The sequence below is a fragment of the Kogia breviceps genome, chromosome 9 (genome assembly GCF_026419965.1).
Source record: "Kogia breviceps isolate mKogBre1 chromosome 9, mKogBre1 haplotype 1, whole genome shotgun sequence".
In the NCBI taxonomy this organism is placed as follows: Eukaryota; Metazoa; Chordata; class Mammalia; order Artiodactyla; family Physeteridae; genus Kogia; species Kogia breviceps.
The window spans coordinates 47405265-47430207 of record NC_081318.1 but is presented as its reverse complement, the minus strand read 5'-3'; the positions used below and the strand labels follow the sequence as shown (position 1 = coordinate 47430207).

Here is a 24943-nt window from a genome sequence, read left to right as displayed (position 1 = left end):
GAAAGGCGTCCTGGACAGTGGGCTGTGGTGGCAGGGCCAGGAGTGCAGAGGAAGTCAGGATATTGGGAGCCTCCTTGCTTGAAGGAAGGCACACAACCAGCAGTGCACGGTGTCCACGTCAGGAGGGCTGTAGGAAGCCACTCTCCGGGATGCAGGTGGTCCAGGCTGGTGAGAGGGTGCCAGAGAAAGATGGGCTGTAGGAAGCCTGCTCACTGGCAAGACCTGGGATGAATGGTGTCTATCTTGCGAGGGCCATAGTCAGGTCGTCACTGGGACAGAGTCCAGACTGTAAGCTTGCCGAGGGTCTTCGCGGTCTGGGCGCCCAGCTAAGGCAGGGCGCCACTGGTTGTACCTCCACACACGCTGCTGACAGACTGCGCAGCAGGGCCAAGAGAAAGCAAAATGCAGGACAAGGGCCCAGGAAAAGAAGCCAACCTCCTCCTGCAGTGTCCCTCCAGCACCCTCTACTGACAAAGCTTAATATCGTGTTCACTGAAAATTCAATACACGTTAAGTTGATCAGTTATTATTTGAACATAGGGAGTATAAGGAAATACGTTTGGAGATTACGCTAGAGAAAAAAATGCAGGAACTAGTCCATAAGGAATCTGGTGTGTTTAATAAAGTTGTTTAAAAATTTATAATAGATTATACTTGTTCGTGGAAACAAATCTAGAAAGCATAAAACAGACAGAAAAAACAAGTTTTTTTAATCCCCCTAGACTAAAATCATTGTGAACATTTTGATAGCATTTGTATTCTTGCTTTTATATTATGATTTAATATGTAAATAAATTTGCTTTTGTCTTCAAAAAAAATATTGTTTGCTGAATAGGAAAAATGTTTAAAACTCTAGTATTGTGGAGCAGGTAAGAGGGTAGAATTGGAGCCGACAGGCAAAAAACACAAAAAACAAAAAAAACGTACAAAAAACACAAAAGCGCACACACACACACACACACAAAACCAAAAAAAAAAAAACTGGTACAGTAGTCACCACTCCAGAAGTTCTAGATGTCACAAGATATCACAAACATAGCCCCAAAGTACATGACAAGAGGCTCTATGAGCTATCTAATGCTGCATAACACATCTCTAAAATTTAGGGGCTGAAGACAATAATAATCACTTATTATCTCTCTTGCTTTCTGTGGGACAGGAATTTGGGGCTATCTGGGTGGACAGTTATGGCTCAGGGTCTCTCATGAGGTTGTAGTCAAGATATCAGTCAGAGCTGCAAGTTGTCTGAAGGCCTGACTCCAAGGTTGATTGGAGGGTGGAGGCCTCACTTCCTCTTCAGAAGAGTTTGTCCATATGGCTGTTTTAGCATCCTTCCAGCATGGCATCTGGCTTCCCTCAGAGTGAGTGGTCCAAAACACCAAGGCAGAAGCAGCATTGTTCTTAATGGTCCAGGCTTGGAAGTCACACACCATCACTTCTGCTATTAATGTGTGGGTCACTAAGACCAGCCTTGATTCAGTATGGAAGGGGACTACACAGGAGAACACATACCAAGAAATGAAGATCACTGGGGACTCTCTTGAAGGCCAGTTAGCACAGAGCCCACAAATTCAAGGGTTCATTCACAAACCAGAGTTCTCCGATGCTTTTATAACTTTGGTTGCATATTTAGGGATGTTTTGTAGGCAAGCCGACTAAAACTATAGATACCATAGAATATAAAACTGGGAAGGGACCTTAGGAATCAACTTTAACATCTTCATTTCTCTATGAGAAAATGGGGACTCAGAGAGTATAAATGCCCTGTCCCAAGTTATATAGTGAGGAACCGCAGACCTGCAACTAGAATCCCAGTTTCCTGACCTCTAGTTCTCTCTTCCCAAATTCAAGTGCACTGACAACTGCACTGGAATCACTGTGGAGCTTGATAGAAATACTGATCCCTGGGCCCTCTTCAGATCAAATGAATCGGAATCTCTGCTGGGAGGGGCCGCACACTGAACTGGGGAATCTATCATATTTGGAAAGCTCCACAGGTATGTCTGATGAGCTGTAGCAAATTTGGGAGCTACTGCTCTCTGCCACCCTGACTTACTGAAGCAGTCCAGACACCCAGAGGAGGGAGTGAACTGAGTTTGTGCAGAGGCCCCATGGAGCCTGATTCCATGTCTGCACTCTCTGGGTGGGCTTTCCTACTGGCTTCCAGGGACCCTTGGGGACCTGCTCTCCTGCTCCCAGAGAGAATGCCTTCTGCTTTGGCCATCAGCATCAGAGTGGCTCACTGCCCCTGCACCGCACCGTGGATTTGTGGACCTGGACCGCGCTCGCCTAATCCCTGTCCTCTCTTGCTTTTCCTGGTGTCTGGTTAAGCAGGGTCAGCACCTGCATGATCCCGGGAGGGAGGGAGCACCTCAAATGTTGCCTCCAGATGCCTCCCATGCCTCAGCCTATCCTGGCCTTGCTGACTCCTCAGTATGATACTGACCTTTCTCAACCACCAAATAATCAGATTCCAGTGGCCATGGCTCATGGGCCCAGCCACTCCGCGGCACGTGGGATTCTCCCGGATGGGGGCACGAAACCGTGTCCCCTGCATCGGCAGGCGGATTCTCAACCACTGCGCCACCAGGGAAGCCCAGATAGTCAGATTCCAGTTATCCCAGCCACTGTCCTCTGCTCGAGGAGCAAGATGGGGCCCTGAGTAAAGAGGCTTTTAGGCCCAACTCTAACCATCTCAGATTTTGACTCCATGACAGTTGAATAATCTACAGGTTTTAGCCTGTAGATTATGATATCAATGATATGGATAGATGTGATATCACAAACCATACAGTATGGTTTCTGAAAGGCATGGAGTTTAAGGGACTTCCAAGAACATGAAGAAAATTTCCACCTGTTAGAAACAGGTCATCTTTCTAGGCTTAATTTATCTCCTCAAGATAGCTGTGCTGGATATTGGGATATTTACTTGGTTGCTTCTGAAGATCCAGTCTCTACTCTGCTCTGTGCCCCGGTAGGCAGATCTCTATGGACCAGACTCCCTTGCCCTTTGGTTTCCACTGGGTTCCCCCAATGGGAGGTACCAGCAGGAGAGTCTAGAGGTCACTGAGGTACCAGCCTTGCACTTGTACAGCCCTGAGAGTGAGTCTCTCCTGAAATTTTGTGCTCTAGGCACCTTACTTGCCTCACTCAACAGTAACAATGAGGAAGAAATATGTAAGGGGTCCAGGAGAAGCCTTCCCAGAGTGGGTGACAGCCTGAAAACTGCTATGAGCTCCAACTACAAAGTATCTAGATTTCCTCACCATTTCTTATATGCCTCCTTCCAGCCACAACTACCTGGTAAGCTGTCAGAGGCCATGGTTGAGAAAGTAGAAGTGAAAAGTCAAGAAAATACGATCCAGCAGTACCAAGTGAAGCAATTTAGTTCAAGCAATTTACCCAGTCATTACATATGCAATGCTGTTGTATGCAAATCACATGCAAATATAAATACTACCCTCCATAGGAGGGTAACCATTTTTTTGTTTTCTCTGGCTTCTAAAGCAAATTCAATTTGGAAAATAAAAATAGAAAATTACCCTGTGGTGGGATAAAATTTGTTTATGCATCTCACTACCTCTTACAATAACTCAAATAGTATCCATAAGCTTAAAGTAATTTGTTCCTGCTGAAGAATTGTGTGACCTTGACGTGAGCTAAATAGAATTGCTAAAGTACAAGCACATATGAAACTGTGTCTGTATGGATGTGAGAAGGTAAATAGCCCCCTCATCCAGGAAGCCATCCTGGGTCACTGGTCCTCCCCACCCCTCCCCTAAAGGCCCACAGAGTGAGTTCAGTTCTCTCTCCTCTGTATCCCCACAGAGCACTACTCAGTAAATGGGTATTGGATGCATGAAGGAGTGAGTGTAAGAATGATAATTGGCGCAGCAAAATCCATAGACAGAACAGCCAAATAAGACTAAAATTGACTAAATCTAAACAGGCTTAGACATGCATCACCTGTGAACTTCAGGAATCTCCCCACTCCTTGCCCTTCCTTGGCTCCCCAAGGCCCAACCCCGCCCTCAAGTATTTTTAGAACAAAACAACAAAAAGATAGGAAGAAGACTGGGGCAGGAAGAAGGTGGCAGCATTAATATTCTGAACAAGGCTGCAAGGAATTTAAAAGCCGGACCTCCCCCACTAACGTTTGTTTCCTGCACATAAACAGGAACACCACGCAGAGTCACTGGCACTTATTTTTAGAAAAAAAAAATCTAAAAGATTTAAAAGAAAAGAAAAGCACCCTTAGGTTGGTTCTAGACCAACGGTTCTACCTGAAGCAACAGAGTCCGCTCTTGAGCATCAGTGTCCTGTGAGGGCGCTGTTGCAGGCCTACCTGAGCTGGAAAGAACCAGAAGAAAAGGCTGCTGTTGTAAGTCTTATTCACAGTAGCCGGAATAACTCGTCAAATTCCATCCTGGGAAAGGAGCCACCTAGCTCAACCGTCTACCTAGTGGGGGAAAGAAAATTTACCCGAGGATTAGACAAATAATAAATACAGTGTGAGTCATCTCCATCTTGGCCAGACTTCTCCCAGGGGCCAGATCTGGAATGAAGTGATCAGAAAGGCTACAAGGGGATTGGTATAAAGGTGTTCACTGGTAGCAACTTCCAGCCTGCCCTGGCCAGTTCCACATATTCAAAATTCACCATTTCGTCAAGGGCCAGTGACATTTTAAACCTTTTTTTTTTTGGTTCATATCTTTTTTCTTTTTTTTTTGTGGTACGCGGGCCTCTCACTGTTGTGGCCTCTCCCGTTGTGGAGCACAGGCTCCGGACGCGCAGGCTCAGTGGACATGGCTCACGGGCCCAGCCGCTCTGCGGCACGTGGGATCTTCCCGGACCGGGGCACGAACCCGTGTCCCCTGCATCGGCAGGCGGACTCTCAACCACTGCGCCACCAGGGAAGCCCTTGGTTCATATCTTATGAACTATAATAAGATTTTTTTTTTTAAGAAAAGAAAATCACCTATCCTAAGCTCCACTCTAAAGAGTAAACCAAGGTGTTTACATGGGGCCACCTGGAAGGCCAAAGCAGGATAAAGTCACCTAACCCCAAAAGGTGGGGGGTGAAACAGAAATAACAGCTAAGGAGCTCTCAGCCTGGGGGAGGCCTGTGTTCTCCATACTTTTCTTGTGGTGAAAGCAAAGGGCCTGACACTTCCACTAAGGGAAATGGACCAGGCATGTGGGGAGTAAGAATGACTGGGGCCGGCTGGGGAGGGTGGGGAGAGGCAGGCAGTGAGACTGCGGGTGATCACGTGGCTACTCAGAAAGAGCCAAATAGGACAAGGGGCAGCTGTAGAGGGCAGAGGTCCTGGTTTTCTAAGGGCAGGAAAAGGACAGGGACAGGGAGGATGAAAGAGGGAATGCTCAGAGAGGTGAAGCGCCCAGGAGTAAACAATATTAATATCAATAGAACTAACACCTACAAGGCCACTATACCAAGGGCTTTACATTACGTGTTAGGTATAATTATTATCTCCACTTTACAGATGAGAAAGCTGAAACACAAAGAGGTTAAGTAACTTGCCCAAGGTCACACAGCTAGTAAAGGAGAGCTGGGATTTAAACCCAGAAGTTGGGCTGCGGAGTTAGCCCCTGCCCCTACCCTGCTACACTGCATCTCAGCTAGAGAGTTAGTCAAAAGGTATAAGAAGCAGGGAATGAAGGGGGAAGCAGTGATTAGGAAAGGAGTGGAGAAGGAACAGTAAACAGGTAGGAAGCAGGGTGTGGTGGGGAAGTCTGGGTGAAGAAGAGTCCTTTAGGGGGAACAAAGCAAGTGTCCCCAATAAAAACAAAATTGTTCAAGAAAAGCTACTTAAGTCTGAGACTTATTAAGTTGGAGACTGTTTAGTAGACAGTAGGTAAGGAAGCTCGATCCTACTCACGTGCCACCAACTAAAGATGTCTTCAGTGCGGTACCAGAGCCCGTGGGCCCTAGAGTGCTAACTGACATCTCTTCCCAGCTCAGCGTTCAGTGACAGCACAGATAGGATGCAGTAAGCCATGGTGTCAACGTGGATACTGATTTGTCCACCCTGGGCTTTGTGTGAGGATCAAATGAAAACATGCATATGACCCTTGAGCACAGAGATGGACATAAAATAAGGGCTTAGGCAAAGAGAGGGATGATTCTCATCAGCCTGTGGGCCACCCCAAGAATAGTCTAGAAGACTTTGCCTTTTTGGGGCTCAGTCCAGTTCCCCCAGGAAAGATTGTTTAATCCAACCTCTTTACCTCTTCCCCATTCTCTTCCCAATGAAATCTATCCCTCCCAACCAAAAAAAAAAAAAAAAAAAAAAAAAAATGCAAAGAACAAAGAAAGATTTTTTTTTTTTTTTTTTTTTTTTGCGGTACGCGGGCCTCTCACTGTTGTGGCCTCTCCTGTTGAGGAGCACAGGCTCTGCACGCGCAGGCTCAGTGGCCATGGCTCACTGGCCCAGCGCTCTGCAGCCTGTGGGATCTTCCCGGACTGGGGCACGAACCCACGTCCCCTGCATCGGCAGGCGGACTCTCAACCACTGCGCCACCAGGGAAGTCCCAAAGAAAGATTTTACGGAAAAGAAAAGGGAGATGTTTGGGGAAAGTGGTATATGTTGCCTGCCCTTCCCATCCCCCACCCTTCCTCTTCCCATCTTTGCTTCCCCTCTCAATTAGCCCCACAGAAAGACCACCTCCAGGGCTGGGCAACCTTTAAAACACTTCTTTTGGCCTTTTTAAAAATTGAGATGTAACTGACATACAACATGACATTAGTTTCAGATATATAACATGATTGAATATTTGTATATGTTGTGAAATGATCACCACAATAAATCTAGTTAACATCCCTCGTCACACACAGCTACACATTTTTTTCTTGTGATGAGGACTTTTAAGTTCTACTCTCTTAGCAACTTTCAAATAGCGAGACAGTATTATTAACTACAGTTACCATGCTGTGCATTACATCCCTGGAACTTATGTCTTTTGTAACTGGTAGTTTGCACCGAAAACACTTTTGAAATATTTTTCACAAAACTATTAATCTTCTCAAAATCCAACAGAGATCCCCCACAAAAAGGAGGGCAGAGAACCAAAGGCTGAAGCGTTGGGAATGAGTGAGATATGAATCCCAGAGGGCTAAGTGAGCATTTGAGGAAGACAGAGAAAAATGAGAAAGGTCAAAGTAGAATGAGAAAAAGAGAAAACATACAACAGAAAGGAGCTGGAAGGAACGGACTCTGGGAGATGGGGTGATTGAATCAATCTATCTCTCTGAGACCAGCACAACACAAGGTCTGCTGGCCTGCTCTGAAAATGACTCAGATGCTTACCCAGTTCTCCCTTTCTGAGCATTGTAAAGTTGTTTCTCTGCTGCCTTGTACTGACTGGGGTATACTTTCTGCCTTCCCTCCTGGATCAGGGGCTATTGGGAAGCAGGGAATTTGTCTTGTTTATCTTTGTACCTCCAGGGACACAGTATGCTGATTTATACACTTCAGACATTCGATACACATTTGTTAATGAATAAATGTGAATGAATGAACTAAAACATGACACACTGGCAACGCACTAGGATTAGCTTACTTCTACAAAAACCTCCTAAGGCAGGCAGGCCTTATTAAGATCTCAAGAAATTTAGAAAAACTTTTCTCTGGCCCCCAAAAAAGTGTTTCATCCTGTTTTAAATTTTAAATTTCCTTTAACTAAACCCCAGTAAAATAAAAGTTATTTCAACTAAATTGATTTTTTGCATTTTCAAATGTCCCTGTTCATCCTTCTAGAATCTATTAATGGAATGTGGAAAATAAACTCCCAAGATGGAGGAGTGTCTTTCTTCCTGGAACCGTGACTCATAATACAAATGTTGAAAACAGCTGAAAAAAGGAAAAAGGTTTTTCTTTGAGGCGACTTCACTTCCTACTTGTTATTTACTGTGGTTACCAGTGCTTGTGATAGTAACACTTTCAAAAAGATGAGAGTATGACCAAAGAAGGGTTTGAATCAGTTAATCAGGCACTTCATATTTGCAAAAACTTGCATCATCATCAGGATGGACAGGACACTACCAGGCCATAAGTAATAATAAATTAAGACCTAATAGCAAAATATTCTTTAAAATTGGTGAAAAGGCAGTGTCTGGAAACATGCTAAAACTGGCCTCCTACATTCATTTTGTTTCAGAGAGTGAGGATTTATTCTAGCTGCAGAGAAAGCAAACATGCAATTGCAGTTCCATAAAACTAAGCCAGTTAGTTTATGTTGGGGATTTTTTTTAAAATTAAAATTTCCCTTGTTTTTTTGTGAATTACTGTTTATCCCAAAAATGTTCCATTACGATATTAAGACTCATGTTCCTAAGATTCTGACAGACTTGATAAACAAAAGGGAATCAGGGGAGTGAGCTGACCATCTGTCCAGAGCTTCCTGAACTTTCAGTAAAGCGGATGAATACAATTATCCTTAATTGTGTTGTCAGGACTGCAGTTGAATACCCAGATGTACCTGATTTTGGATTAGCCATTTAAAATTCTGTTCAAAGATTTTTGACAGAACTTTAGAAAGTGACATTACACCAGATTTAATATTTTAAACGTTGTCACTCATCAGATGGTGATCTATCAGGCTTAGCATAAAAAAGGACAGAAGAAAAAACTATCTCCCTCAGAATCTTTCTTTACTACTGCTGACACCCATGACCGTGAAATGCTTGTAGGCGAGAAATCCAGGAATGGGAGGGATGTGGACAATCTCTCAGGCAGATTTCTCTGTATTCTTTGCACTTGTTCTACCAGATGTACGATTCAGAGACACCATGGCCACGTTTCCTTAATGCTTCGTTTAAGCTGTCTTACTCAGTATGCACAGGCCCTTTCTTATTTGCCCATATCTTATCCTACACCCTCAAGTCTGGTCACATAGCACAGTGGTTCATACCTCAGGCTCTGGAGTCAGCAGAGATAGGTTTTAATTCCAGCTCTGCCACTTACTACCTTTAAATGATCCTGGGCAAGACACATAATTTCTCTGGGCTTGAGTATTCTCATTCGTAAAATGGGAACAATAAGTCTTCATTTTTCATTAGAGTTGCTGTAAGGATTAAAAGAGCTAATTTGTGTAAAGCATAATGCCTGAAACACAGTTCTCAAATTTAAATTCTACAAATATTTATTGAGTGCCTATTACATACAGTCACTGTGCCAGGTGCTTGGGATATAATTACTACTAAATGTCAGCTATTTATTGATATTATTCTTACTACTACTTTCTATCTGGATTATGCCAACCAACAGGGATAGCTTCCTTCTAAAAATTTCCAGCACGCCTACCTCAAATGTAATACTTTAGAACTTTAGTATGCATTGCCTGATTCCTTAATTGTTTCATGTGTGTGCATCTGGTCACTCCAAAAGAGGACAAGCTTCTTAAACAAAGGAAAATAAATTATAGCAGGCGAATTACAGAGTGCAAGTCAGAAAATTTGGGTCTTAGATCCATCTCTACTACTATTACCTGTGTCCCCTTGGGCAAGTCACGTAAAATATTTGAGTCTCAAATTCCTCATCTGTGAATTGGCAGGGTTTGGTTATGAGTATTTAACTCCTTTTCAGCTCTAAACGAAATGAGTTGCTTTGATTTACTGTGAATAAACATAATCTAAGTCATCAGTATCCATGGAAGCCAAAAGGAAGGCATACGATCCAGTTTGGTGGATTTGGGTTAATGATATTTTGCCTCTTCATTTATGTCTAGTGATATCAGCCTATGCCATTGGGGTACCATCTTTTCATGACTTTTCTACATCAAGCAAAAATGAGTCTTTAAAAAAAACAAAGACTACACAGCCTCACTACATTATCACTGACTATATTATCAAAGTTTTTCATTTTTTCTTAGAAAAGAGATGGTGAAACATGGAGCCAATGTATATTTCAGACAAAGATATATGAGCAGGACTCCAATGCACCCTTAAAAGGGGAGAATATTTTGGTTTTAAGTCAAACCAAAGACAAAAATGATGACAGCCTATTGACTATGAGAACTAAAGAAAAGTTGCTTTATTTTAAACTTCCATACAGAGTATATATATTTATTTTAGATCTTTAAAATGATCATTTCCCTAAAATTTCCAGTTTCAGTTCCACATTCCCATGAAATCTACCAACTTATCAGCCTCACAAGCATTAACTCTGCCTTCCCACCTGTGACTAGGGATTAAACTCCGAAGCAAACACCAAGACCTCCATCCATGGATGCTCATCTCCTTCAAGAAAATGTTCCAGCAACAGACATCCCACTCTCCATAACTCTCTTCCTGACCCTTCCTGACTCCATAACTCCCTCCAGCCACCACCCCATTTCTCTGCTCCCTTTTACAAACAGCGCTGCCTATATACCAGTTTATAGTTCAGGAGTGTTCTGAGGTCCAGAAAGATTACATAATTGATCCTACACAGTGATCTACCTAAGCATGAAGAAGCATTAAGGGCAGAGGCACATCATAATTTTTAGTCTCTGATGACATCAAAAGACACTTTTCTTGTATTAATAATAGAAAAACCCACAAACTCTAAATAAAAGCCATCAGCAAACACTAATATTTAGAGAGAAATTTACAGGTTATAAAGAGTTTTCACATGCATTTCCTCATATGATTCTTTTAACACCCCTGAGACTTGGGTGGGTTGTTTTTTTCTCCATCTTATTAATGAGGAAACTGAGTCCTAGGATGTTCAGGTAACTTACCAGGCAAAGGGGCCCAGCACAGTGGCTGTGAGCTTAGACTTTGGAATGAAGCTGTCTGGGTGTGAACCCTGCATCTACCAGCTGGTTTCTGTATGACTCTGGCAAGTAACTTCATCTCCTTCTGCTTTAGTTTTCTTGTGTGTAAAACAGGTGCACTTCCTGGCTTGCTGTGATGCTAAAATGATTTTTATATCAAATGTTTGGAAGCAGTAACTGACACATAGTAACCAATTGTAGACAGGCCCTATACTAGTTTTATAAATAGATATGCAGGGACTCAACCACTGGTTAATCTGACCCTGATGAACTTTCATTTTAGCTCTAAACTCTGATACTATATGACATCAAATCATTAATATTTGAAATAAAACAATTGAGTAAAATACTAGAATGTATTCTGGATCCTGTGAGACAACTACTAAAAAAAAAAACCCAACTGTTGAAACTATACCAGTGGTTTCTGATTTAAACTTACCTTCTGCAAACTTCCCAGCTTCAATGTAAGGAGTTAGAAATGATGGCTGTCCTGGATCTCCTTTATGTGGTATGGAAACATGGGTTTTTCTGTATAAGGAGCGAAACAGCCCATCACCACCAGGGCTGAACACCAACAGGGCCAGCAAAGCAAGCGCCTTCCACATGGCACCGACCGCCCTGTCTAGACCTAGGATGGAAACAATAACATTCCACAAATAAATACAGAGTAAATATTTACCGAGCCCCTTTACACGCAAGACATTCATTTAGTTACTCAAAGAAAAATACATATAAAGCTCTTTGCTAAGTACCTTAGATACAACCTAAATAAGACAGACCCAATCCTTGTGCCCCCTGAAATTAACAGTCTAATGGAAGGCTATTCAAGGGATTTACAATGCAACTAAAGAAACGATTTATATTTCTAAAACTGTGGTCTGGAAAGTAAATTTGATGAAGGATTACGTGAAGCATCAAGACAACAGGGACTCTGTAAATAGATAATGAAATGAGTGGGAGAGACAGTCGTCTGCTACAGGCAGAGGACTGAGAACACATTTCAGGCCAAGAGAACCTAGGAAGGCCTTACCAAGGTCAGAGGCGAATATAAGGTGGGTAGAACTCAGCTAGGCAGAAGAAATGGGGAAGGCATCGTTGGTGGGAGGCACAGCTTGAGAAAAGGTTGGTGGGAGGCACAGCTTGAGAAAAGGTGAGACCTGAATTGTCCCTGAGCATTTTGCATGTGATTTCTGGTCACCTTTCTATCTCTTACAAATCACTAAACTTTGCATCCAAGAACAAAAAAGAAAGAAAGAGAGAGGGAGGGTCCTACAGCAATTTTTGGGCCCCTGCCCCTATAGCTGGCTGACAAATGAACTCAAGAGTTAGACTTCACACTTTACTAACACAAAGCTTTCCAAGGCTCTCCCACTCTGATGTTTGCTTACAGTATTCATCTGAACTGATAATAATAATGGCGTTAAATTGTACGGTGATTTCTCTAAACTTGTAAACACATAAATTATATTTACAATGGGCTCTCCCATGTATTTTTAGCTGATCTGAACATCCTAAAAAATCAAGCAGGAAAGCAAGGATTATTATCATCGATCTTAGACAAAGAAAATTTGACTCAAAGGAGTGCCTTATCCATGGACATCAAAGTAGAGAAATAGGAACTAGTATGCAATCAGGGCCGGGACCCAGGTAAGGTGAGTCTGGTGCAGATGCAGGGTGGGAACTCGTCTGTTTTTAAATTTTGAGATTTTGTCTATCGTGGGTTTTTTTTGTACTATTTTTGATTTTTTCAAGTATTGCATTAAAATACTATTTATCTTGATTACTGAGTTTTTTGGCACTCTTAAATTTTATATCCAAGGCAGGCATCTCACTTGCTTCCGCTTAATCCTGACTCTGCTAAGTATTATAATGCCTACATCAGTGCTATTACATTACTCTGCACTGCTGCTAGTTAAATACTCTGCTCACTCAGATTTCTGGATGCAAAAAGAAATATACAATTTATGCAAATATAATGCCCGCTTTTGACTGTTCAGTGTTTTACAATACAAAGCCACTAAAATACCTTAAAAACTCAAAATGTGTAGAAATCTATTAATCACATCTTATCACAACCCAACTTGGCATAATAGGAAAATATTGCTTGTAACAAATTTAAAAAGCTTTTCAGCCACAGTTCCCCAATAAGATAAAAGTTTATAATTATAATTTGATTGAATACATAATCCTTGTCAAGTCTTTCATGGTTAACTTAATAGAACCCCCCAGACTTAATGTAAACAAGCCCAAACAAATACAGTATGTAGCTAAAAAATGCTTTTCTCTATTATTTACTATAATAAGGAACAAAATGAATTTAGAAACTAAATTTAGGTTCCCAAGAAGCCCAAGGGTAATTTAATGATCACTATAGCTCTGATAATACATTTTTTTAAATTATGAGAACTTGTTACGCTAACATTTTACTAACAGCTACTTTCAAGGAATGCTTGAATCAACAATCTTACTCTCTAACAGGTTCACAGGGAAAAAAAAAAATCTGTGGCATTAAAAACATATTGGAAGAAGCTCTTCCATTAAGAGGTTTTTTTCCCGTGGGCAGAAACAAGAAACCAATCATACCATCTAATTTCTCAATCTTTCTGCTGCAAACATCCAGCCCCCGTTAATGGAAGTCATTAATATTTAAATAACCAGGGTAGTTACAGCACTTCTTCTGTAAGCAGATGTTGACTCAAAGATGTTAAAGACAGAAAGGTAAAATCAGTCTCGTTTTAACTGACATAAATCTAACACATAAAAGTAAGAGTTGGGTCAATTTAGGAGCTCCCATTGACATTTAATCAAATAACTATTAGAGTCACGGTTTCCCATGTAGGTGAATTAAAGCAACAACATACTTCATTTCACTGTTTCATTTAATGGTCAGAATTCCTGAACTGTGCTTAGCTGTCATCTCTCCTAATGAAAACGAAAGCCATATCATGAACGGAGAAGTGGTTTGTTTTTTTTTAACATCTTTTACAAATGTTTTTGCCTATCCTAAATTAGCCAGAATCTTTTCATTTATTGAACATTTATTGAGTACTTTCTAAGCTAATAAACCCTGTACTGGAAGTTATTGCCCACAGAGAGTGAAAAAAAAAATTATTAACCCTACACTGTATCACGTGTCTACTTGAAGTGATATGAAAACATTCGTGCTATTTCCAGTTCAAATACATCCTACTGAAGGATTCAGGCAAACTGTTCCTCTTAATAAATGTTCAGAAACAGAATAAAATCCAGGCAGATACAGAACAACATTGGCAGACTCAAATAAGCTAAAGGTCAAAACCATGTGATTCACTAAAACTGTCTTACTAAGCCTTAAATACTACAATTGGAAATCATGTGTCTAATGTAAATTTTTTGATATAAACAAAGCTATTTATCACAGTGTTATTTAGAATAATAAAAACTGTCAACAATGTAAACAATTTAAGATAAGTTACTGTACATCAAAAAGATGGAATTATATACAGCAATTAAAATAACTACTGAGAATGTTTTAGAAAATATACTAAAATATTAGGTAAAGAAAAGCAGACTATTAAAATAGATGTATGGTATTTTCTCCTTATTTAATACACTTAAGAATTTCTAAATTTTCTACAATAATTAATCTTATAATTAGAAGAAAATTATTTTCGGCTTTGCTTTTTTATCACACAGTGAAGCAACTGGTAGGCATGGCTTATTCCTTATTCCTTACTACCTGGTTATGACCTCTTGCATTTCCTAGGAGTAAGAGTTCTGTTTGTTCTTTTAGAATAAGTTCTGCTCTAACATTCTGTGAAGATGTGTCCTGATCTCCCAAAACCATAGAACCTCAGAGACTCAAAGTAAAGTTTGTCTTTGGTGAATTAGAAGGCTCTACACTAATGTGAGATGTTGTTCTAATAATAATTACTCTTATTACATTTATATTTAGTTCTGCCTGGAGTAGAGTCCATAACGAATGTGCATATAACTGGTACTAAGCAAATATGTGTTGAACTGGTGGGTCTAAATAGTGAATCGTGATATGTTAGACAGATGGGCGATAGTAGATGTTCATAGGGTTCAATTCCTTCATCTCACAGACTAGACAACTGAACAACTAGAGAGGTAAGCAAGTAACTTATAAGTAAGATTACACCACTGGTAAAAGCAGTAGGACCAAGACTCAAAGCCAGGACTCACTTATGGCTCTAAATCTAATCTGCTTTCCACTCTCCCATCTTTGGTTATGATTATATATATTCAAATATTTTGAGTCTTATTGTCTCAGTAGATAGTAACAGTCTGTTATAGTCCTAAACCCCTTTCATTAGATCATTAGAGCATGCAGTAAAAAAATAAACAAATGAATATACAAAAACATTAATAAGTAATTCTTTCTAGAGAAATTTGGGTTTTAGAAATGATTTGTACTAATTCAGGTTCTAACACGACTCATTCACTGAACCTTGGGCAGGACACTGACTTTTCTGGGTCCTGGTCAATGTGTTAAAACCAATGGTTAGATTTCCAGGAACTGTGAGAGCCAGCTGTTCAACACAGCCATTGTTTAAAATTAAACTATAAAAGCTTACCATTAAATAAGTTATATTAAAAACATAAGTAATAAATACTCAAAACTCATCACTTCTTAACTATTTTACTACATTTTACTATCATCTATGCTCTGGAGTTATATTTTTCATATTTGTCTAATGGACAGATTATATAATGGTTTGCTACTGTGCATTCCTTTACAACTTGGTGTTCAGTAACATCTCGTAGCTTGAAATCAGCCACGGTGGGAGTATTTACACCACAGAAATCAGAGACACCACAAATCGGGGCTTCCCGGGCCCACGCTACCCCAGGGAACTAGATGTTCAACATTTACCTGCTCATGTGAGTCTCATGTTCCTTATTTGAAAAATGAGCTGGAAACTACGTTCCATCAACTCACACCCCAATCTAATGGAAATTATCAGAAGAGACAAAAGGGGAAAATCTGTCAAGTTGTCATCCGTGTGTAGAAGCAACCAGTAACACGCCCAGATAGGCAAGGCTTCGAGAAAAGAAACCTGAAAAAGCCACTGGAAAGTATGTGTTCTACCAGTGAAAAAAAGAATCAGAAACAAAAACTCCAGAATGAGGACCAAGAAACAAAGAGCAAACGTGTTAAGCAGCCCTATGTTTTCCTCTTCTCTCCTTCCCATGTCTCCATTTTACATTATAAATTATTCCAAACAAAGGATAAAAATCGTTCATGGAATAAATGTCATAGCTGCAATTAAAACAATTATTTGGAGTCCCCTCACATATTTAACTGGCTTTAATAGCTCCCAACATAAGAAAAACATTCCCCCAGACAAACAAACACACAAATCAGTCCAACTAGTAACAGACGTTTCCATGAAATCTGTAATTAAAGAAAGGGATAAGTGATCCCTCTATTCAAAAAAGACTCAGTCACCTCACAAGATTATTCAGGCATATCCAAAGCATTTGAATCCTGTAATGAAGGGCTATTGTGCAACCCTGAATTAAATACCAACCCAAATCCCAAGTCTAGCTATTTTTGTTCAAGGATTTCCATGCAAACAAATGGTAAAAGAAAACCTTTATTTCGAAGGATCCAGTATTCATTTTCCTTAGGACATCATTTTAATTTCTAAAATTGATATTTGAAGCACTCTTTTCCCAGAAAGGACATAGTACATGACACAAGGTGATAGGCAACCTTTTGCTGAAGCATCACTGAGACTTAACACGCCTATCTCCTTTCCACAGGCTATCCCTCGGGCATCAGACAGTGGTGTCTAATCTTGCTAGGTGAATTAGTCATCCCCTTCTCTGCCACCATATCCTTGGGCTCACAGGAAAGGGAAACAGACTCGAGTTACGTGGCATGTAGAGAATAAAAAGAATCAGGAAGAGGAGGAAATAATACTATCTGACACTATAGTAGGGAACTTACCTTGAAATCTCACTCCAACCAGAAGGAAAATTTGCATGGGGGTAGGAAGTACAAAGTAGACATGTCCCAAAATGTTAATAACAGCTTTGAAACAGAAGGACCATCCCCATGATCCAAGGCATCCTCATGTGAACGATACCAGTCAAAGCTACCAATTAATTCAATGCACTCCAGGTACATGAACTGTGCTAACTGCTTTATATTTTTATTTCTAATCTTTACCAGGTAGGTACTTTTGTCATCCCATTTTACAGATGAGAAATTGATCCTCAGAGAATTTAAGTTACTTGCCCAGGGTCACACAGCTAGAAAGCAGTAGAGCAACGAATTGAGGCCAGTACCAATCAGTTTTCAAAGACCATTCTATACTCCCATACCAGCATCTCCCAAAATGTGCTATGTGTGCCAGGGGCTTATCTCCCTATTCAGGTAAGTTTGGAAATACAACATACAAAACTAAAATTTTTGCCAGAAGGTAAATGTGGATGAGAGAAGATTCTTCCCCCATGTTTCAGGGGGAACGTGGTCCCACCAACACATTGATTTTGGACTTCCAGCCTGCAGAAGTCTGAGACAATAAATTTGTGATGTTTTAAGCCACCTGGTTTGTGGTACTTTGCTATAGCAGCCCTAGAAAACTAATACATGGATAGTTGGGAAGACTGTGGAAGGAGTCAAGGTGGAGGGGATTACAAAGAGTGGAACTTAAACAGTTCTACTTTAAGTTATTATTAAGCATCCAAGCGAAAATTCTGAGAGGTCAACAATAAAATGGGAAAGGGAAGCTAAATTGATTTTGTATTTAAGACATGTCTGGCATTCTGGTAAGCCAGGATTTCCCACGGAATCCTTTATGGAATACTAGTTCAGCAAAATATAATGAGATTTTATAAGAACAAAACTTTGGGAAAATCTGGGCTAAACAAACTTAAACGGGTTTCTTGGTTACAGAATGAACATTTCCAAGGCTTTCACTTGCTAATGGATAGCATGTGTTTATTTGACTGTGTCACTATCCTTAGGCCCTAAGTTCCAAGATTTATATAAGACATACTCAGATGAGAAAACTAAATCCTAGGCTGACTAGTTTCTCAAGAACTAGGCTTAATTTTCTCAAGCCCTCGACTCAACCACTAGATAGTAAAGCTTGAATTTGAAGCCAGATCTAGATGATTCCAAAGTCCATGTATTTTTCATATATCGTTATATAAATGACATAATACAACAAAATCTGCCTCCATGCAACTTTTGACAAAAGCAGAATTCTGGGTAAACTGGATTACCTTGGCATGCCATTTGCAAGATTTATAGGTGATGAAATTGCAAGTGATTTAAGGGCACGTTTATTTGCAAAGAAGTGAAACTCACATGACCAGAGATTGCTTCGAAATGAATTTCTAGTTTCCTTCCGTTTTGAAAATAATTTGAGGGGATGGATGAAGCCCTCAATCCTCATGGCAAAAGAAATGTCTTCCACTGAGAAATTCCTTATTTTTGCTGAAGTAAATGTAGCCCTATTCTTTTTAAAACGATCCTCCTTTTTTGCTATCTACTATGACTAAATTTTCCATACAAAAAATCAGGATAGGGCTTCCCTGGTGGCGCAGTGGTTGAGAATCCGCCTGCCGATGCAGGAGACACGGGTTCGTGCCCTGGTCCGGGAAGATCCCACATGCCGCGGAGCAACTAAGCCCGTGAGCCATGGCCGCTAGGCCTGCGCGTCCGGAGCCTGTGCTCCGCAACGGGAGAGGCCACGACAGCGAGAGGCCCGCATACCGCAAAAAAAAAAAAAAAAAAAAAAAAAAAAAAAAAAAAAAAAAAAAAAAAAAAAAAAAAAAAAAATCAGGATACACAGTGTGGCAAATACAAGGATAAGACTGGGTATAATGGATAAGAATAATTTATATGAGGAAGATCCTGGGAAATCACTCCATGTTGTCACCTTAACCAGGTAACAGGTAACTCCTCCTTGATTCCAAAAGAGATAATGTTGTCATTGGGAGTAATCCCCATGCAACACTCCCTTAGATTATTCCAGTGCTTCCCACATCTCTTCTCTACACATAGTCTCATTGGATCTTCACCAGCCCCCTTTTTTTTTTTTTTTTTTTTTTTTTTCGGTACGCGGGCCTCTCACTGTTGTGGCCTCTCCCGTTGCGGAGCACAGGCTCTGGACGCACAGGCCCAGCGGCCATGGCTCACGGGCCCAGCCGCTCCACGGCATGTGGGATCTTCCGGGACCAGGGTACGAACCCGTGTCCCCTGCATTGGCAGGCGGACTCCCGACCACTGCGCCACCAGGGAAGCCCCCACCACCACTCTTGAAAGGAGTTAATGCAGCTCTTCAACAGAGGCCCAGGTGGATGGAGCAACTTCCAAAGTAATGACACTCTAGTCAGTAGCAGAGCTGGGACAGATTCCAAGTTCACTGGACCAGTTATTCGTTCGATAACCAAATATATTTTAGCTCCTACTATGTGCTAGACTCCAAAGCAGGCACAGAAAACAAGAGAGACAAAGTGTCTGCCTTCATGAAGCTTCCCATATAATGGAGGCAAGAGAGAGGAAACCTATTAACATCAAAGCAGGGTGAACAGTTACAAAGGGATGGGGTCAAGGAGTGATATTATTTTAGATTGGGTGGTCAGGGAAGGCCTCTCTGAGGTGGTGACAGGTGAGCAGATGTGAAGGTATTCAAGAATTTCAAGTGACTGTCTAAGGAGAAGAGAGTTCCCGGCTGGAGTAAGGAAAAAGAGGAACATACTACGTAAACAAGTGGGACAATGGGAAAAGCAGAAGATTGATGGAGTGAAACAAGCAAGTAAACAAAAAAGAGAGCTTTTCTCTAGCTCACTTGAAAAAGAAATCAGCAGAGGACTGAAGGTATGATCTTCAGGAGAATTAATGAAGTGATTGTTAAACTCAGCCTTAGGGGGTGGCATTTCTGAGAGGGTCTGACTCTTCCTGCAGAGTTAAAGAAGTTGAGTGACACAGACATAGAGAACAAACTTGTGGTTGCCAAGAGTAAGGGGGGTTGGGAGAGGGATGGATTGAGGGTGTGGGATTAGCAAATGCAAACTATTATATATAGAATGGATAAACAACAAGGTCCAACTGTATAGCACAGGGAACTATATTCAACATCCTGTGATAAGCCATAATGGAAAAGAATATGAAAAAGAATGTATATGTATGTATAACTGAATCACTTTGCTGTACAGCAGAAATTAACACAACATTGTAAATCAACTATATTTCAATAAAATAATTTTTTTAAAAAAGAAGTTGAGTGAAAATAAAATAGGGCCAGAGGGTAGATACCCCACCAATAATAACCAACTGAGCAATTTTGGTTTGAGCTTTCCTCTGAATTACCTACCAAACCAGAGGGATGAAATGAAGGAACCCACATGTGCAAACACCTGACATAATGCCTGGCACACAGTCAGTAAGTATTTGGGAAGGTAATACTGTCCAATGGGAGGAGCAGAAAGAATTTAGATACAGCTGCAAATGTGGCTCTGTCACTTAAAAACTCTGTACCACTAGACAAAGTACTTGTATACTGAGTGGACCCATACTACCACTCATGGTTATTGGTTTTTGTTTTTTTTTTTTTTTTTGCGGTAAACGGGCCTCTCACTGTTGTGGCCTCTCCCGTTGCGGAACACAGGCTCCGGACGTGCAGGCTCAGCGGCCATGGCTCACGGGCCCAGCCGCTCCGCGGCATGTGGGATCTTCCCGGACCGGGGCACGAACCCGTGTCCCCTGCATCGGCAGGCGGACTCTCAACCACTGCACCACCAGGGAAGCCCGGTTATTGTGACAATGATATTGTACATATATAAACTCATACCAGGTATAGCAGAAAGATGAAAGACAGTCCCTGCCCTCACCTTCTAACTGAGACCTTAGAACAGTCCCTGACCACAGAAGAGATGCTAATTAAATCTTATTTCCTTTGCCTTGTCAGTGAATTATTATAATAAGATAGGTTTACAGACCTGAAGATTTATTCAACACATAGAGCATATATGAAAATATTAATATAAAAGGGAGAGGGGAGTTTTGGTTGCTAAATATTTGGATGAAGGTTTGGTGACCATGCATTCAGAATGTGTCCCACCTGAGGTTTCATTCGGAAAATATGGCCACCGTCACAACAGGTTGTTATGGTTCCCAGATTAAGTAGGCACTGCCTTCTGAAAAGAGAGACAAATTCATTAAATTACCTGGCTTCCTGATATTTGGTTGACATGGATAAAGCTCTGTGTACTCTTAAAGTCCAAGATAAAAAATATCTCACTTTCCCTCTTTCCTGCCCTCTGCCACCTTATTCTCCATCCTCTTTTCACACCCTCCCCCTGTGCCTCCTACAGTGGGAGTAGGAAAGACTCCACACCGCTCATATGGGTACATTTTTCAGTTTGTTATAAGTTATCAAGGAGAACTGTGGCTACAGTAATGCTGTAGATAGAGCCATCATTAACATACAGACTGACAATTATTTTCTTTCTGTTTCAAGAACTCTATATATTCAGATTTTCCTCAAGGTCCTGCCCTTTTTTTCTCCTTCTGTACATTCTCATTTAACCATCCCTTGATCACTAACTGCTAGTCCAGAATTTTGTTCCTGACCTTGCTGTTGGGCTCCCCCCACTCAGAAGGCTCCTTCGCATGGGTAACCAGTTGGTTCCTCAAACCCATTGAGTCTTATGACAAAACATCAACATCCCCCCTGAACCTCCCCCTCCTCTCACTTCCTGATTCTTAATGACACCCAAGGCTCTAAAACCAAGTCCTCATGTTAAGTCATTCACAAAGTCCCACCTTTCTTCCTCTTTTTTTCCCTTTTGGTTCACAAGTCAACCCTCACTTGCCCTGGGGACACTTGCAAAGCCTCCTAACTTGTCTCTCAGACTTCAGGTGCTCTCCACACCCATTCAGCCTAACACTGATGCCAAAGTGAGCTTTCTAAAGCAGAAGACACTTCCCTCCTCAAATGCCTTCAGTGGTTCCCAACTGCAACCAGAATAAAGTATGAACTTCCTGCCATGAAATTCAATGTCTTCCACAATGTGACTCTGGCATAACTTTCCAGAGCAAAGTGATACGACCCCTTCATAAACTCTATGTTCCAGCCAAATCAAACCCTTTTGTGTTCCCTAACTTTACTCTGCCTTCTATATCTTTACAGGTAAGCATACCTCCAGGCAAATAGTAGGCACTAAATCACTATCAGTTGAATGATAACAGAATTTAGGTGGGAGTATACAATACACTGTAAAATTCTTTCAACTTTTCTGAATGTTTCAAAATTTTCATAATCAAACATCAGTAAAAATATTAGTCCATTTAGGATGAAACAATGAATCTCTTGGGAGGTGGGTTATCCTCCCCAGATACAGGTACAAGAAGATATGTCAAGGGGTCTTTCTGAAAGATAAGTAACAGAATATGGAGTTGCAAAAGGGAAAGAAAGAAGAGCTAGCCCCTGGATGCCTAAATAAATATTTTGGGGCTTCCCTGGTGGCGCAGTGGTTGAGAATCTGCCTGCCAATTCAGGGGACACGGGTTCGAGCCCTGGTCTGGGAAGATCCCACATGCCGCAGAGCAACTAGGCCCGTGAGCCACAACTACTGAGCCTGTGCGTCTGGAGCTTGTGCTCCGCAACGGGAGAGGCCGCGATGGTGAGAGGCCCGCGCACCGCGATGAAGAGTGGCCCCCCTCGCCGCAACTAGAGAAAGCCCTCGCATAGAAACAAAGACCCAACACAGCCAAAAATAAACAAATTAATTAATAATTTAAAGTGACATGTCATTTAAAAATAAAAATAAATAAATATTTTGGCCAGTAAGCAACCTTAGCAATTTAAAGACAGCCACTAACTAGAATCAGAACACAAAGAGAAGGTTAAGAGGTAAGACCTAAGGATACTGGAAAGATGTGATGCTAAGAATTTGCTTTTTCAGGCTAATGGATCTAAGGACATCAAGACTTATTACCACCACCCCGATCTTGCTCCCCAGAGACTAAGGTTAAAGCAGTAAAAGAAAAGCATGTGGTTTCATGTCCAAGGCAGTACCTGCAATATCTTCAAGGGAGAGGAATCTCAATATTCTGGTTTTGGTTCAGTTATATTAGGAGCATAGGTTTTATGAAGAAAGCACCTGATCACTGTCCTGTGAACTGAGTCTATTGCTTAAAGCTTTGAACTTGCAACTATATAGCATGAAAGTTCAAACTCCATCACTTGTTTTGACCTAGTACAGTTCTTAGCCCTCTGTCCAGGTTACGCCTCTAGATATTAAAGATTTGTTCTTCTAGAACAAATTCTAGAGGAACCTTTCTAATTATGGGAAACTTGTCCTTCTTAAGTTCTTTTAAAATGTTCTTAGTTCAGTTCCTGAAAACTCCACATCATTAAACCACTGGGAATGTTAAACAAAAATAATCATGTTTGCTCTTTAAAATGAACTATACTTCCTATTAAGAATGGGTCATTACCTATTTACCTTGGGTATTTGGGAAAAGAAAAAGGGGTATCTGATGTTAATTGGGGCAGTAACTAAGCTCTTCCTCTCTTACTGTCTTAGTTTCATGCACACCAGGGTAATATTCAACACAATTTTTCTTCTAACAAATAATACACTTTCCAAAACAAAAAAAGTCATTAACAAAATACTGTTATGTTGTTTGCATTCTTTTTTTTCTCCTCCCAAGGGGAGTGAACTGATAAGCCCAGTGGACTTCCTAAACACTCTTCTAAGTCATTTGAACTGCCTGTCAGTCAAAGCCCACTTATTTCTCAGGCTATAAAATCAGTCTAATAGAACCCCACTGTAAATTGGTTTATAAGCTGGATTCATATATAGTGTTGGGCCAATTATGTCCCTCCAAAAGAACCAACTCCTATAAAAGAAGAATAAAACAGCTTCTTGCTAAGAACAGTTGCATTATATTATAAAGGGTTTCCACTGGACTTAGATTAGCCTGCAGTACAATTCTAGAAAGCCCAATCAGCTAAGGGGTTTTGACAACTTTTCAGACTTTCGTATGCCAGCAAAGCCAGTGCAATCTACTTTTCCAAAATCGTTCCAATTCCTATTTTGAACATCTTTCTTAAAAGTTATTTTTCAAGTTACTAAAATGCTCTTTGGAGTTTTTTCTTTCTCCTTACACCTCTGTTCTTCCTCATCCCTCACCAAAAATAGTAAAAAGCAGTTGTACAAGTATCTTTCAAATGGGGAGACTGAAGCTTAGTAAGCTTAAATAATTTGTTCAAGGTCATCAACTAGCCAAAGGCAGAGCTAGGATTCAAATCCATACATATGCCAAAGCAGCTTTTTTTTTTTCAGGACACAAAGCTGACCTGAAAGGCACTGGACGCTTCCACTTACACACATCTCTACGTGTCCCTCTGGCTCCTATGAATTCTCCTGCAAGGACCTAATCCACTTGGCCAAAAGCTGCTTCCACCTGTGCCATGCCCCTGGTTTTCTCCTAATCCTACATTCCGGGAAAAATAGCCTTTTCGTGTGCTTTCCTTCACTCAAGCCAAGTCTCCTTTTGTGAGACACGCACTCATTAAAAGCATTTTCCGCTTTCCTCCACAGCACCCACGAAATACAACATCCCAAAGAGACTCGGTGAAGGAGAAGGAGGACGTGTCCGACGCCCACCCCCTCGCACTGAGAGTGATGGTGGACCACACAGCTTCGCGCTTCCCTGGAGGGGCGCCTGGCCTGGAAGAAGCCCGGGGGCGACCTCCTCAGATTGTGCCAGAAGCCTTCGGGAGCACGTTCCGGGCTGGGCGCACACAGAGCAGAATACCAAGCATCCCAGGACGCCAATTTGGAAACTACTAGCCGGCCCAAACCACCTGACCCCAATCTCACCCCACCTGGCTTGCTTTCTCTTCGGTGCTTAAGGCTTCTGAGACCGCCCTCCTTGCGCTCCGTGCGTCCGGGAACCATTGACCTCCGCGGAGCCGCGCACTTACGCAGGGCACACGGCGCTCCTCCCTGCCTCGCAGTGCGCGGAGAGCCGGTCCCGCCGGGTTCCCGAGTCCGGAAAAAGTGAGGCGGACTCCCCTCGTCGCCCCTCGCAGTCACGCGTACCCTGCAGACCACGAGTTTTTGAGTGCCCCTCTCAGGAGGAGGAGACCCACCTGACCTAGACCTACGGAGACCAAGGTACGTCCCCACCTAT

The 24943-nt window shown here is 41.5% G+C and overlaps 1 protein-coding gene across 1 annotated transcript in view; it reads right to left on the bottom strand.

The window, feature by feature from the left end:
* Window positions 1–24663, bottom strand: part of CPVL (carboxypeptidase vitellogenic like) — a 111833-nt gene extending 87170 nt beyond the window's left edge. The window contains 4 exon segments of the mRNA XM_067042437.1: window positions 4346–4397; window positions 4399–4459; window positions 11216–11404; window positions 24636–24663. Coding sequence (XP_066898538.1) covers window positions 4346–4397; window positions 4399–4459; window positions 11216–11381 — 279 coding nt within the window. The 5' untranslated portion in view covers window positions 11382–11404; window positions 24636–24663.
* Between the last annotated feature and the right edge of the window lie 280 nt (window positions 24664–24943).